Source organism: Panthera uncia, chromosome F1 (assembly GCF_023721935.1).
Source record: "Panthera uncia isolate 11264 chromosome F1, Puncia_PCG_1.0, whole genome shotgun sequence".
Lineage (NCBI taxonomy): Eukaryota > Metazoa > Chordata > Mammalia > Carnivora > Felidae > Panthera > Panthera uncia.
The window spans coordinates 3,291,021-3,309,563 of NC_064813.1; the positions used below are offsets into that span (position 1 = coordinate 3,291,021).

At 39.0% G+C, this 18,543-nt stretch overlaps 1 protein-coding gene across 1 annotated transcript in view; it reads left to right on the forward strand.

The window, feature by feature from the left end:
• Nucleotides 1–18,543, forward strand: part of LOC125926021 (kinesin-like protein KIF28P) — an 81,003-nt gene that overhangs the window by 3,194 nt on the left and 59,266 nt on the right. The window contains exons 2-3 of the mRNA XM_049635316.1: nucleotides 548–742; nucleotides 14,144–14,347. Of these exons, the coding sequence (XP_049491273.1) occupies nucleotides 548–742; nucleotides 14,144–14,347 (399 nt within the window). The remainder of the gene's footprint in view (nucleotides 1–547; nucleotides 743–14,143; nucleotides 14,348–18,543) is intronic.

An 18,543-nucleotide genomic window follows, 5' to 3' on the forward strand; every position in this document is an offset into this window, starting at 1 on the left:
ACACCAGACTCCACCTTAACAATTTTGATACAATTCCTTTGAATAGATGTTTTGTCACTGGCTGTTTGCCCTTAGGACCATTACCAGAGTCTTGAAATGGTTGTTTTTCCATTTTCATTTTTTTCTTTAATGATTTTCACCAGTCTCACTGGGGCGTGAAACAGGGAAGAAGCTCTCTGTTGCTATCGTTATCGCCATTAGTATAGTTGGGTGTTAGGCTACTCTCAGAAAATTAACATGACTAGAGATAAGACTCAAAAATTCTGAGTGAAAGAGTCACTGTTTGTCATAACGGCTGCTAAGAATAACACTAAAAACAACCCCTTTCTCAAAATTAGGATTGTGAACTGGCACTTATTTAAATACACAAGTTCAAATGGCATTTATAACAAAACACTTCACCAATGTTAAAACACACAGAGAACAAAATGAATCGATGGTAAGTTCCTGCCTTAATTTTTTACAAGGTGTGTATAAAGACTTGCAAAACAGCTTGGAAGACAAAGAAATACTACAATGATTGACCGAATTTGTAATTTGACTGTAGAGAGAGAAGAATTCTGGGAGCAAATGTGTGATTTCCATGCATTCCAGAACCACCACAACCATACAAGACCCTAAGAATCCAGAACATAGGAAGACGTTTACTTTTGACCTGGCCTATTGGTCTCACGATGGATTTCAAAAGGATAAAGATGGTGTGTTTATTTCAATTGATCCTAGCAGTAAATTTGCAAGCCAGGTAAATTGCTTTAAAACACAACTTCAAAGGAAGTTTGTTTGTTTTTAAATAAAATGTTAATAGGACAGTACAATTTTGTAATACAAGCATGGTACGATATATACTTCCATTTGAGAGTTGATTTTAAATTAATTCCTTTTTCATGCTAAACATGGGGTCCAAAAGTGCAGCTATTGTCTAAATAATTTTTAGGCACTCAAATCAATTGATTTCCCGACATATTGGCATATTTTGAAAAAGAAGCATCGGTTATATTTTGCCTGAGATAAAATAAGCAAAATATGTGATGCACTCAGCATTTAAGAACACTTGTTTTATCAAGTATTTATCGTGTGCTTTGCATTATTCCATAATAAAGTTGCCCACAACTTGGTATGGGGAGACTTATGGTGCATTAAAAAATGTTACATGTTCTGTGATAGGAATATGGGTTATGATGGGGTACAATGGAGAGGTGGTCATTTCAATCTGGACAAAGCTCATTAAGTTTCTTGGATCTGGGTGTGTATAGTTTCATTCAAATTTGGAACACTTTCAACTATCATTTTTTCAAATCTCTTTTGCCCCCCTGCCGCCCACCTTATTCCTTCTGTGATTCCGATCGCCCTTGCCCCACAGGTCACTGAGACTCTGTTTATTTCCCCCAAAACTTTTCTCTCCATTCTTTTTTTTTTTTTTTTTAACGTTTATTTATTTTTGAGACAGAAAGAGACAGAGCATGAACGGGGGAGGGTCACAGAGAGAGGGAGACACAGAATCCGAAACAGGCTCCAGGCTCTGAGCTGTCGGCACAGAGCCTGACGCGGGGCTCGAACTCACGGACCGTGAGATCGTGACCTGAGCCGAAGTCGGACGCTTAACCGACCAAGCCACCCAGGCGCCCCTCCATTCTTGTCTGCCTAGTTGTCTTTCAAAGACAGCTTAAAGCTTGCAGATTTATTAAACCGCTCCTAAAAATAGCCTCTATCAAGTAGCTCTGACTTCACAAACTCACTGAAAGGGCCTCATGGCCCCTCAAATGCACTTTGAGAACCACCATCCTAGATAAATCAGTAAAAATCAATAAAAAAATCAAACGGAATTACAACTAATCAGTCAGTTGTGGGGAAATGGGATCATGAAGCTTTCAAAACAGGGCAGGAAAAGTGGGGAAAAGTTAAAAGGAAAAGGGATAAGTAGAATACAAATAGCAAGACGGTAGACTTAATGCCAGCCATATTAGTTATTACACCAAATGTAAATAAACATGCCAACTAAAAGTCAGATGATCAGATTTGATAGGAAAAACGAGATCCAACTACATCTGTCTGTCGAAACCCAACTTAAAAATAGATACTACCATGTAAACACTATGAAAACACTACAGAGAAAACTACTCTATCACATAAAGTAGACTTCGAACAAGAGACATTCTATAATGATAATTCATTAAGAAGACATTCCATTATGGGGTGCCTGGGTGGCTCAGTTGGTTAAGCGTCCCACTATTGATTTTAGGCTCAGGTCATCATCTCACAGTCCATGAATTTGAGCCCCACATCGGGTTCTGTGCTGACAGCATGGAGCCTACTTGGGATTCTCTGTCTCTCTCTCCACCCTTCCCTGCTCACATGCTCTCCCTCAAAAACAAACATTAAAAAAAAGTTTTTTAAATAATTCATAGATCAAGGAATAAACCACAAATTAGTAAATACTGCGAATAAAAATTTAAGGGGTGCCTGGGTGGCTCAGTCAGTTGAGTGTCCGACTTTGGCTCAGGTCTGGTCTTACCATTTGTGAGTTCAAGCCCCTCAATGGGGCTCTGTGCTGACAGCTCAGAACCCGGAGCTCACTTTGGATTCTGTGTCCCCCTCTCTCTGCCCCTCCCCACTCGCACTCTGTGTCTCTTTCTCAAAAATAAATAAACATTTTAAAAACTGAATAAAAATTTAAAAATTTATCAAAGTTAGTGGAACACAGCTACCACAGGGCTTAGAAAAATTTTATAGCATTAAGTTATTAGAGAAGCACAATCTTGAGTCTTCCACCTAAGAATTTACAAAAAGAAGAGCAAATTAAACACAAAGCAAGCAGAGGAAGAAATAAGGATAAAAACAGTAACTAATGCAAAACATTAAAATAATAGGAAAAGTCTATGAACTTTGTCAAAGCTAATTCTTTCAAAAGATGAATAAGGGGTGCCTGGGTGGCTCAGTCGGTTAAGTGTTCGACTTCGGCTCGGGTCATGATCTCACGGTTCGTGAGTTCAAGCCCCGCGTCAGGCTCTGTGCTGATGGCTCAAAGCCTGGAGCCTGTTTCAGATTCTGTGTCTTCCTCTCTCTCTGACCCTCCCCCATTCATGCTCTGTCTCTCTGTCTCAAAAATAAACGTTAAAAAAATTTTTTTTTAAAAGATGAATAAAATTGAACCTCTACCCCAATTGGTTAAGAAAAAAACATAACAGTACCAAGATGAGAAATGAAAGAGAGTCATCACAACAAATTTTACAGACATTTAAAAAAATGGGACTACTGTGAAAAACTTATTGCTAATACATTCAACAAGTTAGATGAAATGATACAAGCCACCAAAGGTCACACAAAAACAGATAATTCAAATAACCCTCAAGAAACTGAATTTATGGTTAAAACCTTCTAACAAAGAAAATTCTAGGCCAAGATGCCTTTCCTGTGAATTCTACCAAAGGAAGAAATAATGAGAAATCTTTAAAAAAAAATCTTAGAGCTGACAGAAGATGGAACATTCATTTTTTGAAGACAATATTACACCAAAAACAGCCAAAGATTACAAAAACACTGCAATGTCTATCATGAAGACAGACACAAAAATTCACAAAATTTCAGTGAATAGAATCCAACAAAAGATTTAAAAAAATATATATATATATATATATATATATATGGTGCAAAAGTACAAAGGGTGTATCTATATATAAAATCAATCAAGTGGGACTTTTCCTGGTAATTTAAGACTGGCTTAACATTTGAATAGCAAGGTAATTCATCATAACACAATACGGGGCGGGGGGGGGATATATGGTCAGATGCAGAAAAAGCATTTGACAAAATTCAACACCCAATCAGAATTAAAACTCTCAGTAAACTTAAAATAGGAGAGAACTTCCTGGAAATCAAACGTCCCTGAAGAGAGGGTAAAGATGGCGGAGGATTAGGGTGACCCTAAACTTGCTTCCTCCCCCGATCAGCTAGATAAATATCAAATCGTTCTAAACACCCAAGAAATCGATCAGAAGTCTTAGAGAACAAGGTTGCACATCTACAAACAAAAAAAGTACAAACAAAAAAAGTGCAAACAAAAAAGGTACAAACAAAAAGTACAAAAGTCTACAAACAAAAAAACACGTAGGAACTGTGGAGAGTTGATTTGTGGGAGAAAAGAGCTGGTGGGTGCTGCAGGGGTAAGGATCCCTGATCACAGAGAGCTGAGTTAAGAGTGAAGAAAAAAAAAAAAAAAAAGAATGAATGAAAACAGGCACAGGGAATTCCATAAGAAAACTCCCCCAAAACCATTGGTGGGGAAAAAGGAGAGGGTTTCTATACCACCAGTTTTCTATAAACAGTGGAACACAGAGTCTGAAGTTTCAGAGGTCAGTGCTTGGTAGTACTCCAGAGAGGTAGCAGGGCAGAGACAGGGGAGTGGGCAGCATCATCTGATGATCCCCTGGGTCACCCAGGGAGAAGCAGTTCCACTGCTTGGTGTGCATTTGGTAGAGGCCATAGGGCCTCTCCATAGGCAAGACCACGTGGGCACAATCAAGCTGCCCCATTCACCAGTATACAAAGACTCCAGCTAAGGGCAGCAAACCTGGCACCTAACCATAAACTCTGAGCCACTGCCACTGTGCGGTCACGCGACTATTTCCTGGGACAAGGTGGTACGCACCTTGGTATGGCAAGACCCACCCCTAGAGGATCAGCATGGGCCCAAGTAGAGGCGGGGGGGGGGTGTCTCTGACGTGTGGGGTTTTGAAATATAGCCATGCCTGAGATAAAACTCTGGAGGGAGGCACCATCTGGTAGGTGGACAGCTAGGACACAGAGAAGGGGAAGGCAGGGAGCTGATGGAAGTGGGAGACACAGGTGGGGTGATGGATCGTGCATGTCTACAAGGGTGTGAACTTCCCAGTCTGGAGACTAGATACCAGAGTGAAGCCACTTTCACTCCTAGCTCACTCACACAGATCCACCCCAGTGAGCTAAACAGCGCCACCAAATGGAGAATGGAGCCATTTCACCTAGCCCTACCCCCTGCGCCCTCCAAACACATCTCCACTAGGGCAAGTTGACCTGAGAATCAGAACAGCAGCCCCCCAACCAACCGCACAGAAGACCAGCACAAACCCCTTCCACACCCTAAGTCTACTGACTGTAGACTACTGCAAAGCTTCAACTCTAGAGGAAACAGGATCTAGCTTCCTTTGGGATTTTTTTTGTTTTTGCTTCTGGTTTTGTTTTTTTTTGGATACAGAAAGCAAATTTTTCCAAAAAAATTTTTTTTATCTTTGTTTTATTTTTTCTATCAAGTTTCTCTTACCATGCAGCCCAAAACACACCTACGACCTATCTTCCTTTATTATTTTTAAAAATTTTTTTAATTTAAATTTTATTTTATTATTTTTTTCTTTTTCTTTTTTCCCTCCAAAATGAAAGCCAGCAATTTAATTAATACAGATATAAGTAAGATGTCTGAACTAGAATTTAGAACAACAATTATAAGGATTCTAGCTGGGCTTGAGAAAAAGCGTAGAAGACATTACAGAATCCTTTAGAGATAAAAGACCTAAAATCTTGTCAGGCTGAAATTAAAAATGCTATAACCAAGATGCAAACCCGAATGGATACCATAACAGCGAGGATGGATGAAGCAGAGGAACAAATTAGTGATACAGAAGATAAAATTATGGAAAATAATGAAGCTAAAAAGAAGCGGGAAACAAAGGTAATGGATCACAATGGGAACTCAGTGACTTATTAAAACAGAATAACATTTGAATCATAGGAGTCCAAGAAGATGAAGAGAGAGAAAAAGGGGCAGAAGGTTTATGTGAGTAAATCATAGCTGAAAACTTCCCTAACCTGAGGAAGGACAACGACATCAAAATCCACAAAGCACAGATAACTCCCATTAAATTCAACAAAAGCCAGCCAACACCAAGGCATATCATAGTCAATTTTACAAAATACACAGACAAGGAAAGAATCCTGAAAGCATCAAGGGGGAAAAAAGTCCTTAACCTACAAAGGAAGACAGATCAGGTTCGCAGCAGATCTGTCCACAGAAACTTGGCAGGCCAGAAGGGAATGGCAGGATATATTCAATGTGCTGAAAGGGAAAAATATGAAGTCAAGAATACATTATCCAGCAAGGCTGTCATTCAGAATAAAAGGAGAGATAAACAGTCTCTCAGCCAAATAAAAACTAATGGAGTTCATAACCACTAAACCAGCCCTGCAAGAAATATTAAGGGGGACTCTCTGATTGGGGGGGGGGGGAGGTAAAGGCCAAAAACAACAAAGACTAGAAATAAATAGAGAACATCACTAGAAACACCAGCTTTATAGGTAACACAATGGCACTAAACTCATATCTTTCAATAATCACCCTGTATGTAAATGGACAAAATGCTCCAGTCAAAAGACATAGGGTGTCAAGACCCATCTATGTGCTGCCTACAGGAGACTCATTTTAGACCCAAAGACATTAGCAAACTGAAAGTGAGGGGATGGAGAACCATCTATCATGCTAATGGATGCCAAAAGAAAGCCAAACTAGATTTTTTTTTTAAAAAAGACAGTAACAAGAAATAAAGAAAGGCCCTATCTCACAATAAAGGGGTCTATCCAACGAGAAGATCTTACAATTGTAAATATTTACACCCCCAACGGGGGCATATTTGTGCCCCCAAATATATAAATCAATTACTAACAAACATAAAGAAACTCATTGATAATAATACGATAATAGTAGGGGACTTTAACATCCCACTTACAACAATGGGCAGATCATCTGAGCAGAAAATCAACAAGGAAACAATGGCTTTGAATGACACACTGTACCAGATGGACTTAACAGATATATTCAGAACATTACAACCTAAAGCAGCAGAATATACATTCTTTTCGAGTGTACACAGAACATTCTCCAGAACAGATCACATACTGGGTCACAAACCAACCTTCAACAAGGACAAAAAGACTGAGATCATACCATGCATATTTTCAGACCAAAACACTATAAAACTTGAAGTCAACCACAAGAAAAAACACTTGGAAAGAACACAAATACATGAAGGTTAAAGAACATCCTACTAAATTGGGGTGTCAATTTTGGTGTCAAAAATTAATGATAAAGAATCTAAACAACAGCAAGAGAAAAGCAAATGGTTATATACAAGGGAAACCCCCATAAGCCTATCAGCTGATTTTTCAGCAGAAACTTGGCAGGACAGAAGTGAGTGGCAGAAAGGAAAGTGCAGAAAGAAAAAAAAAAACCTACAACCAAGAATACTCTACCTGGGAAGATTATCATTTAGCACTGAAGAAGAGATAGTTTTCCAGGCAAAAATTAAAAATTAAAAAAGTTCATCAGCACTTAACCAGCCTTATAAGAAATGTTAAGAAGACTTCTTTAAGTGGAAAAGAAAAGGCCATATATAGAAGAAAATTATGAAAGGAAAATTTTCACTGGTAAAAGCAAATGTATAATAAAGGTAGTAGATCAATTACTTGTAAGGCCTGTATAAAAGTTAAAAAACAAAAGTGGCTGGGGCGTCGGTTGAGCGACTGACTTTGGCTCAGGTCTTGATCTCATGGTTTGTGAGTTCGGGCCCCGCATTGGGCTCTGTGCTGACAGCTCAGAGCCTGGAGCCTGCTTCTGATTCTGTGTCTCCCTCTCTCTCTGCCCCTCCCCCACCTGCGCTTGATTTTTGGCTCAGGTCATGATCTCATAGTTTGTGAGTTCAAGCCCTGTGTCAGGCTCCACAGTGACTGTGGAAACTGCTTGGGATTCTGTCTCTCCCTCTCCTTCTGTTCCTCCCCCACTTGTGTACTCATTCTCTCTCTGAAAATAAATAAATAAGCATTAAAAAAATAATTACTTTAAATGTAAATGGACTAAATGTTCCAATCAAAAGACATAGGATGACTGGGTGAAAAAACAAGACCCATGTATATATTGCCTACAAGAGACTCCACTTTAGGCCCAAGGACACAAAGAGACTGAAAACAAAAAGATGGAAAAAATATGCCATGCAAATGGAAGTGGGAAAAAAAAGTCAAAGTAACAATATTTATATCAGACAAAATAGACTTTAAAACAAATACTCTAAGAAGAGACAAAGAAAGTCATTCTATAATGATAAAACAAACAATCCAACAAGAGGCTATAACAGTTGTAAATCTGTCTGCACCCAACATAGGCGCACCTAAATATATAAAGACAATATTAACAGACATAAAGGAAGAAATTGACAGGAATACAATAATAGGAGGGGACTTTAACACCCCACTTATGTCAGTGGATAGGTCATCCAGACAGAAATCAACAAGGAAACAGTGGCTTTGAGTGACACATGGGATCAGATGAATCTCACAGATGCATACAGAACATCCCATCCAAGAACAGCAGAATACAAATTCTTTTTGGGTGTACATGGAACCTTCCCCAGGGTAGAGTGCATGTTAGGCCACAAAACAAACATCAATAAACTTAAGGAGTTTGAAATCACATCAAGCATCTTTTCTCACCACAAGGGTACGAAACTAGAAATCAATTACAAGAATAAAACTGGAGAAAACACCAACATGTGGACACTAAACAACCAATGGGTCAAAACAAAGGACAGCAAAGAGGCAATTAAAAAATACATGGTAAGAAATCAAAATGGAAACACAATGGTTCAAAATCTTTGGGATGCAGCAAAAGCAGTTCTAAGAGGAATTTAGGGGCACCTGGGTGGCTCAGTCAGTTGAGCATCTGACTTCAGCTTAGGTCATGATCTCATGGTTTGTGGGCTCGAGTCCCGCATCGGGCTCTGTGCTTACATCTAGGAGTCTGGAGCCTATTTCAGATTCTGTGTCTCCCTCTATGCCCCTCCCCCGTGTGTGTGTGTGTGTGTGTGTGTGTGTGCACGTGCGCTCTCTCAAATAAATAAACATTAAAAAAAAAAAACTTAGGGGCACCTGGGTGGCACAGTGGGTTGAGCGTCTGACTTTGGTTCAGGTCATGGTCTCGTGCTAATGGGTTCAAGCTCCACATCAGGCTCTGTGCTGATAGCTGAGTGCTTGGATCCTGCTCTGGATTCTGTATCTCTTTTCTCTCTCTGCCCCTCCCCTGCTCATGCTCTGTCTCTCTCTCAAAAAATAAAACATTTAAAATTTTTTTTAAAAAAGAGGGAAGTTTATTATTGTAATAGTGATAGAGGCCTGCCTCAAGAGACAAGAAAAATCTTCAACAACCTAACCTTACTCCTAAAGGAATTATAAATAGAAAAAACAAAAGCCAAATTTAGTAGAAGGGAGAAAACAAAGATCAGAGCCAAAATAAATGAAATAGATCCTTATAAAATAGAAAATATCTATGAAACTAAGAGCTGCTTCTTTGAAAAGATAAAAAAATTGATAGATCTTTAGCCAGACTCAACAAGAAAAAAAAGAGAGAGAATTCAAATGCATAAAATCAAAAATGAAAGAGAAGTTACAACAAACATTATGGAATTACAAAGGATTGTAAGAGACTAGTAGAAGAATTATAGGTTAACAAATCGGATGACCTATAAGAAACGAATAAATCTCAAGAAACATACAACCAACCAGGACTGAACCAAGAAAGAAATAAAAAATCTACACAGACTGATCACTAGTAACAAAATTGAATTAGTAATCAAAGAATTCCCAACGAACAAAAGTGCACAACCTAATGACTTTCTAGGTAAACTCTACCAAATATTTAAAGAAGAGTTAATATCCATCCTCCTCAAATGAAAAATACACAAATATCAATGGCACAGAATAGACAGCCCAGAAATAAACCTATGCTTATATGGTCAGTTAATCTACAACAAAGGAGGCAAGACTATATAATGGGGAAAACAGTCTTTTCCATAAATGGTGCTAGGAAACTGGACAGCTGCTTGCAAAAGAATGAAACTGAACCACTTTCTTATACCATACAGAAAAATTAAGTTGAAATGGGTTAAAGACCTAAAAATGATAATAAGCTATAAAAATTCCCAAAAGGAAACATAGGCAGTAGACTCTTAGACAATGGTCTTAGCAATATTTTTATGGATCTGTCCCCTCAGACAAGGAAAACCAAAGCACAAACAATTGGAACTACATCAAACTAAAAAGCTTTTGCACAGCAAAGGAAACCGTCGACAAAATCGAAAGGCAACCTACTGAATGGGAAAAGATATTTGCAAATGATATATCTAATAAGCGGTTAATATCCAAAGTACATAAATAATTTATACAGCTCAACACCAAAATGAAACCAAAACCAACAAAATCTCAAATTACCTGATTTTTAAAATGGAGAGAGAACTTGAATAGACGTGTTCCAAAGAAGACATACAGATGGCCAACACACGCATGAAAAGGTGTTCAACGTCACTAATCATCAGAAAAATGCAAGTCAAAATGAGATCTCACTTCACACCAGTCAGAATGGTTAATGTCAAAAAAAGACAAGAAACAACAAGTGTTGGTAGGGGAGTGGATAAAAAAGGAACCTTCATGCACTGTTTGTGGGAATGTAACCTGCTACAGCCACTATGGAAAACAATACACAGGCCCCTCAAAATGAAAAACAGAAATCCCACTTCTGGGTATTTACTCAAAGAAAATGAAAACAATAATTAAAGGAGATATATACATCACTGTGTTTAATGCACCATTATTTACAGTAGCCAAGATATGGAAGCAACCCAAATGTCCATCGATAGATGAATGGATAAAGACGTGTATATGCTCAATATTACTGAATATTACTCAGCTATATAAAAAAAAAGAATGAAATCTTGCCATTCTCAACACCAGTTTGAGTTAGAGGATATTATGCTAAATGAAGTATCAGAGAAAGACAAATACCAAATGACTTCACTTGCATGTGGAATCAAACAAAACAAATGAACAAACAAAATACAAAGAGATTCATAAATACAGAGAACTATATGTGGTTGCCAGAAGGGAGGGGGTACAGGATGGGTGAAATATGTATAGGAAATTAAGAGGTACAAACTTCTAGTTACAAAATAAGTAAGTCACAGGGATGAAAAGTATAGCAAAAGAAATATAGTCAATAATATTGTAATCACTTTGCTTGGTGACAGATGTTAACTACACGTGTCACGGTGAGCATTTCGTAACATACAGAATTGTAGAATCACTATGTTGTACACCTGAAACTAATATAATATTGTATATCAACTTCAATAAAGAATATGAATTTTTTTTGAAAAATGTTATTTTTTTGAAAAACTTTTATTTATTTTGAGAGAGAGAATGAGAGCATGTGTGCACACATGGCAGGGGCAGAGAGAGAGAGAGAGAGAGAGGGAATCCCAAGCAAGCTCTACACTATCAGCACACAGCCTGATGCAGGGTTCGAACTCATGAACCATGAGATCATGATGTGAGCTGAAATCAAGAGTTGGATGCTTAACCAACTGAGCCACCCACATGCCCCTAAAATGGCATATTTTAAATGGATGAATATAATGTGTGTCAATTCTGTTTTGAGTTTTTTCCAAAAACAATAAGATACCAAGTAATACATTTAACAAAGGAGGTAAAAGACCTGTACATAATACGTACCTGTACATAAAATGATGACACTGATGAAAGAAATTGAAGAAGACACAAATAAATGAAAAGATATTCTGTGCTCATGGCTTGAAAGAATTAATATTGTTAAATTTCCACATTATCCATAGCAATCTACAGATTCAATGCAATCCTCATCAAAATTCCAGTGGCATTTTTCACAGAAATAGAATAAACAATCCTAAAATATGTGTGAAACCACAAAATCTCCAAATAGAGCAGCCTTGAGAAAGAAGGACAAAGCAGGAGGCATTACAGTCCCTGATTCAAACTATATTACAGAGCTATGGCAATCAAAACAGTATGGCACTGGCATAAAACCACACATAGATCAGTGGAATGGAACAGAGAGCCCAGAAATAAACCCCTGTGTATATAGTCAATTAATCTATGACAAAGGAGCCAAACATAGACGATGGGGGAAAGGACAGTGTTTTCAATAAATGGTTTGGGGAAAACTGGACAGTCACATGCAAAAGAATGAAACTGGACCCCCACATCACACCATTCACAAAAATTAACTTGAAATGTATTAAAAACTTGAACATAAGGGCAAAACCCATAAAACTTCTCAAAGGCAACATAGGTGGTAAGCTTCTACATATCAGTCTTGGAAATGATGTTTTGGATTTAATAACAAAAACAAAAGTAAGTAAGTGGGACTATGTCAGAACAAAAAGGCTTCTGTACATAAGGAAATCATCAGCAAAATGAAAGGGCAACATACAAAATGGAAGAAAATATTTGCACATCATATATCTGGTTCATATCCAAAATAGATAAAGAACTTATACAAGTCAATAGCAAATAACAACAACAACAACAACAACAACAACAAACAACCCAATTAAAAAATGGGCAGAGGAAATGAATAGACAGTTTCTCCAAAGAAGATATGCAAATAGCCAACAGGTACAAGAAAAGATGCTTAATGTCACTCATCATCAGGAAATGCAAATCAAAACCACGGCGAGACATCTCCTCACACCAGGTAGAATGGCTATTATCAAGAAGACTAATTCTGGTAATCAGTTCACAATATGTACAAATATCATATGTTGTTCACCTGAACCTAATATAATATTATATATCAATTACATCTCGATTTTTGAAAAGATAGTTTTAAAAGACTGGAATTGTGCTGTAAAGAATTCACTTGGGGATGAGGACCACCATCGAGCTTTTTTGACCACCTGTTACGAGATCGCAGAATTACTATTTCACACACCGTAGTGTAGGACAATGCTTCGTATATTTGATGATAGGATGGTGGGTAGGAAGAAATTAGAAATGTAATTCTAACTCCAAAACTAGTTACTTTACTAAGCCTAGTAGGTGCTCCTTAGGTTTAGCTAATCGCTCTTAAGGTATAGAGTAGATACCCTTTGTAAGAACACATTTCTCTGGGAAAAGTATAATTACGACAATTTCAGAAACCACTGGCCAAATTCTACATCTTAGGCCTGAAGCTCCCCTAAACGTTGTAGTGTAATAATTTGTATTCCTTTCTTATGAGAAATGAACAGTATGAGAAAATCAGTTCCTGTCTATTGTCCACATATAAATCATACTATGTTGGTATGTGCATCTTTCCCAGACGTAAAAATTATATAAATTATACAAAGGTACCTACTGCAATGGAGGGATCATGTAAAGCTTACTATTTTTTTGTTTGTTTGTTTGAGAGAGAGAGAGTGCACATCCATGTGTGCATTAGCAGGGTAGGGGCAGAGGAAGAGAGAGAATCCCAAACAGGCCCCACACTCAGCACAGAGCCGGACACGGGGTTTGATCCCATGACTTGGGATCATAACCCCAGCTGACAACAAGAGTCGGATGCTCAACCAACTGAGCCTCCCAGGCACTCCAAACTTACTTATTATTTTATTGATATTAGAGATCAGAGAAGAATGTACTCTTTGAAACAGCTTCAAATAAGAGAATATTGCTGGCTGTGGTCATGGCCCAGATAACGAAGGAGCCAGACCACATCTTCTCTTTCAAGCAGTTGTGGGCACAGGCATCTGTGTCTCCCACTTAAAAAAGGGAGTGTGTGCCCATGTATGTATGTGTGTTGTGGAAATGCTCCAAAACCACTGGGTCTTGTGGCCACACACACACACACACACACACAAAAGAGCTCAGCAGCAGAGGACTAAAATCAGTGCAGGGATTTTGTGATGTTATTGTTTGGAGTCAAGAACAAAGAGAAAGTAGGAGACACTTTGACTAGTCTCTGACACCTTGAAATTTTTGTCTGATTGCTGAATTTTAATGACCTAGCAAGGCTAGGTTTTGGCAAGGCTGTGAGAAGCACAGATTTGCTATTGACGGACACCAGCTAGTTGAAGATTCACGATCATCAGTGTTTTCCAAATGGCCAAATCTCATTTTTGGTTTCCAGCTTTATTTTATTGGTTCTAAGAGAGCATCAGAATTTTATTTCAAGTAGGTCATAGGGTACTAATTAAGCAATTCATCAAAACCAGAATATTTATGTTTTGAGAGTATTGTGAAAAGCCCGAGCTGAACACTGTGCCTGTGATCTTCTTTGCAGAAAGATGTTTTCCATGATCTTGGCAGGGGAATTCTGGACAGCGCTTGGCAAGGCTATAATGCCACCCTCCTAGCCTATGGCCAAACTGGCTCTGGAAAGAGCTATTCCATGGTTGGGCTTGGCGCAAACAAGGGTATCATTCCAAATGTATGTGAAGAGCTCTTTCAAGCAATTGAGGAGCGGGAGAGAAATCAGGAATACCAGGTGTGTACTCTCCTAAAATCCCTTCTTGGAGGGATTTCTTCTCTCATTTTGGAAATCCCTGGCCCCGAATTATCAGCATCTCTATTGGGGGATAATGTTAATTTTCCATAGCAAAATGTTTTCAGGATCACAAAATCAAGTTGCAGATAACGAGAATGTAGAATTTTTCTGGTCCTGAGGCAAACCCAAGGAAATATTTTTTTTAAGGCATTTTGAATATCCTAGAAGCAGCTGTCTTAAAAGCTAACACTCCAAGGGATCGATCATTGTTGGGGTTGCTCGACAAGACCGCCACTGACTCTCCTACAGTCACCTTTACTCCCCTCTTCTGCTAAGACTGTGGCTGTGTCTTCATCTTCATTTATGTATTTTTATTTCTTTACAAAATTTTTTTTTAACGTTTATTCATTTTTTGAGAGACAGAAAGAGACAGAGCATGAGCAGGGGAGGGGCAGAGAGAGGGGGAGACACAGAATCTGAAGCAGGCTCCAGGCTCCGAGCTGTCAGCACAGAGCCCGACGTGGGACTCAAACTCCTGAACCATGAGATCATGACCTGAGCTGAAGTCAGACGCCCAACCGACTGAGCCACCCACGTGCCCCTATGGATTTTTATTTCTAAATAAGGACTTTTATTTTCTTTCTCAGTTTCCCCAGCAGAGTTTCTTACTTGCCCCAACATAGAAGGCCCACACTAAATTTTAAATTCACTGAAGGTGGGCAACATCACCACAATGGACAGCAACCATTAACAAATGTCTTTAAAACATGACAGTAAATTATCTACAAATACCTGTAAGCAGAGCTTGTGTTTGTTTCCTCTAAGTGACAGGTGAAATTTATGTCATGAAAATTCGACAATGCATCACCTTTTTTTTATCTCAATTTTCCTCCTGATTTAAAAAGCAATGTGCTCAAGGCAGAGAACAGAAACTGCTCACAATCTCATCACTTAAATACTGTCAACATTATAGTATATTAGTAATTTTGTAATTAATTTTTTTTCAAAGTAATACAAGCATAGTTTAAGAACCCAAATTACCTAAGGGAAAGGAAGGCCTATGTCCACACAAAAAAACATATACATGAATGTTGCACAGCGACGTATTTGCGAAGGTCAAAAAGTGGAAACAAGCCAAGCGGCCATCAAGTGATGAATGGATGAATGGAAGGCGGAATGGCCAGACAATGGAATATATTCAGCAGTAAGAGGAACTGTAGCATCTGGCACCTGCTACAACATGGATGAAACTTGGGGCACCTGGGTGGTTCTGTTGGTTGAACGACTGACTCTTGATCAGTTCAGGTCATGATCCCAGGGTTGTGGGATTGAGCCCCTCATCAGGCTCTGCACAGGGCATGGAGCCTGCTTGGGATTCTCTCTCTCTCTCTCTCTCTCTCTCTCTCTCTCTCTCTCTCTCTCCCTCTCTCTGCCCTGCCCCCACTCACATGTGCTCGCTCTCTAAAATAAAGTAAAACAAACAAAGCAATATTTAAAAATGGATGAACCTTGAAAACATTATGCTGAGTGAAAAAAAGCCACACAGGAAAGATACCATACCGTTTGATTCTCTTCACATAAAATGGCCAGAATAGGAAAAGTCTATATAGACAAAAAGTGGGTTGGTGGTTGCCTAGGGTTGGGGCGGAGCACAGAGGTACAGAGAAGGTCGAGTGGAGAGTGACTGCTAATGGGGTTCTTTTTGGAGGGGACAAAACATTCTTAACTTAGGTTGTGGGGGTAGTTACACAGCTCTGTGAATATACTCAAGACCATTGGGTTGTACACTTTTTTTAAAAAATGTTTATTTTTGAGAGAGAGAGGAAGAGAGAGAATCCCAAGCAGGCTCCATGCTCAGTGCAGAGCCCAATGTGGGGCTTGATCTCACGAACTGTGAGATCACGATCTCAGCCAAAACCAAGAGTTGGATGCTCAACTGACCGACTGAGCCACCCAGGCGCCCCAGATCATACATGTTAAATGGAAGGATGGTACAGAATTGCACTGACAGCCTTGTTGGAAGCCACCAGTGTCTTGCTGTCCTTCCTCCCCTCCTTGCCCATCGTGGCCCAAAGGTTACCATCTTCCATGCTTCGCCATTTGCCCTGGTATCCATCTGCATATTTTCAAACAATGCTGGTTTTTCTCCTCTTAGTAAAAATGTCTGAAATTGCTGTTGACCTTCTTGCCACAGTAAAAGAGAATTTATCCCCATCACACCCACACCATACACCACGATGCTTTCTTGCCCCCATAACCCCTGCGTTATCGTAAAATTTGGTTAAATCAGTAGTGTTTAGCATTTTAGCTCTGCAACTATTAGTCACTGCTGAACCAAGGAATACATAAACACCTTTCTACACTGTTTTTCTTCAAGTATTTTTTAATTTTTTAATTTTAAAATTTGTGGGGCTTGTTTTTCTTTGAATTTTTAATTGCCTTGTAGGTGTGTATGTGTATGGTATTCTATAAGTCCCTCTGTGGGTTTTTTCTCAATGCACTGTCACCTACCTGTTAATCCTATTTCCAATACATTCAAGACTTATCAGCTCCATTAGTCAGGGGTGGAGGTCTCCTTCAGCAAGAGTCTTCCATTTTCCTGCTGTGATTTGGAGCAGTATTTCTCCAAGGCCACTGCAAAGTGTCATTTTGGAACTCTATTGCCACATCCTTCTCTGCTGCCTCCTCGGACTACTAACTGCAACATGTTCTGTTTCTTAGTTTACACTCTCCTTTTGCTGCAATTTCCTCAGGATAGGTGGATCGGGTATACTTTGCATCTTTGCATCACTGAAAATACCTTTTCCTCCTCCCACATTGATTGAAGTGTATCCAGAACAGAATTCTAGATTTCTGAGAATAATTGGCAACATTATTCATTTTCTTTTGATTTCCAACTTTGCAGCTGAGAAGTTTTGGTACCAGTCTGGTTTCCAATTCTTTCTATGTGAACTTTTTTTTTTTTTTTTTTTTTTTTTTTACTTTTAGCTTCTCTCTCAGCTTTTAGGATCTTATTTTCACCCCTGATGGTCTGGTGTGTCTTAGTGTAAGCATTTTTCATTCATCGTGCTGGACACTTAGGGGAACCTTTTCAATCTGGCAATCTTTGTCTTCAGTTCTGAGTAGCTTATGTTATTTCTTTTATAATTGTTCTCCCTTCTAGAACTCCTCTTAATTGGATTTTGGACCTCTTGTGCTAATGTTCTAATTGTATAATGTTTTACTTCTTGCTTTCCACTTCTTGGTCTTTTTTCCCCCTTCATTCTAGAAGATTTCCTCAACTATATCTTATAACTCTTTCACTATACTGTCACTTTGGCTATCTTTCCTCAAGTTTAATGTACAAACATTCTTACTCTCTTTTTCCTTTGTAATAGCATCCTGTTTTTTCATGGATAGAATTCTTTCTCTCTCTGATGCTAGGAATTATAGGACTTTTTTTAAATATATTTTTTAATGTTTATTTATTTTTGAGAAAGATGGAGACACAGTGTGAGCAGGGGAGGGGTAGAGAGAAAGGGAGACACAGAATCCAAAGCAGACTCCAGGTTCTGAGTTGTCAGCACAGAGGCCAACATAGGACTCAAATTCACGAACCATGAGATCATGACCTGAGCCAAAGTTGGACACTTAACCGACTGAACCACCCAGGTGCCCCTATAGGACTTTTAAAAGTGTTCTCTTCTACTCCGTGCATTGTCTGCTTTCTTGGAGTTCCTTTTTTTCTACAGTTTGTTTGCTCTCTCATATTGGAGGCTTTCCTGGTCTGCTAATCCTAGGCCATTTGTTTAAAACATGTGACACTCAAGTTAGTTGGAAGCTCTGGGGACAGGAGACATGACTGGCAAGACCCACGATGGGGTAATGAAATGCACAAGCCAGCCTTCCCCTTGGTAGAGGGGTGGTGGCAAATGTCAGTATCTTGGGGTCTTTTCTTTATGCTAGAGCCATTCAGAGCCCTCCAGTCTCCTGCTTAAGGGGTGCTGGCTTGTCCAGCAATATTCCAAAAGCACAGTAGGGTAAAAACCACCCTTTTTCTGTACATATGTTCAGAGTGGGGGTGAGCAATAAAGAATAACCTTTTTCTAGCACACCTGGGTGGCTCAGTTGGTTAAGCATCCGACTTTGGCTCAGGTCATGGTCTCACAGGTCGTGGGTTCAAGCCCCACGTCAGGCTCTGTGCTGCTTCAGATTCT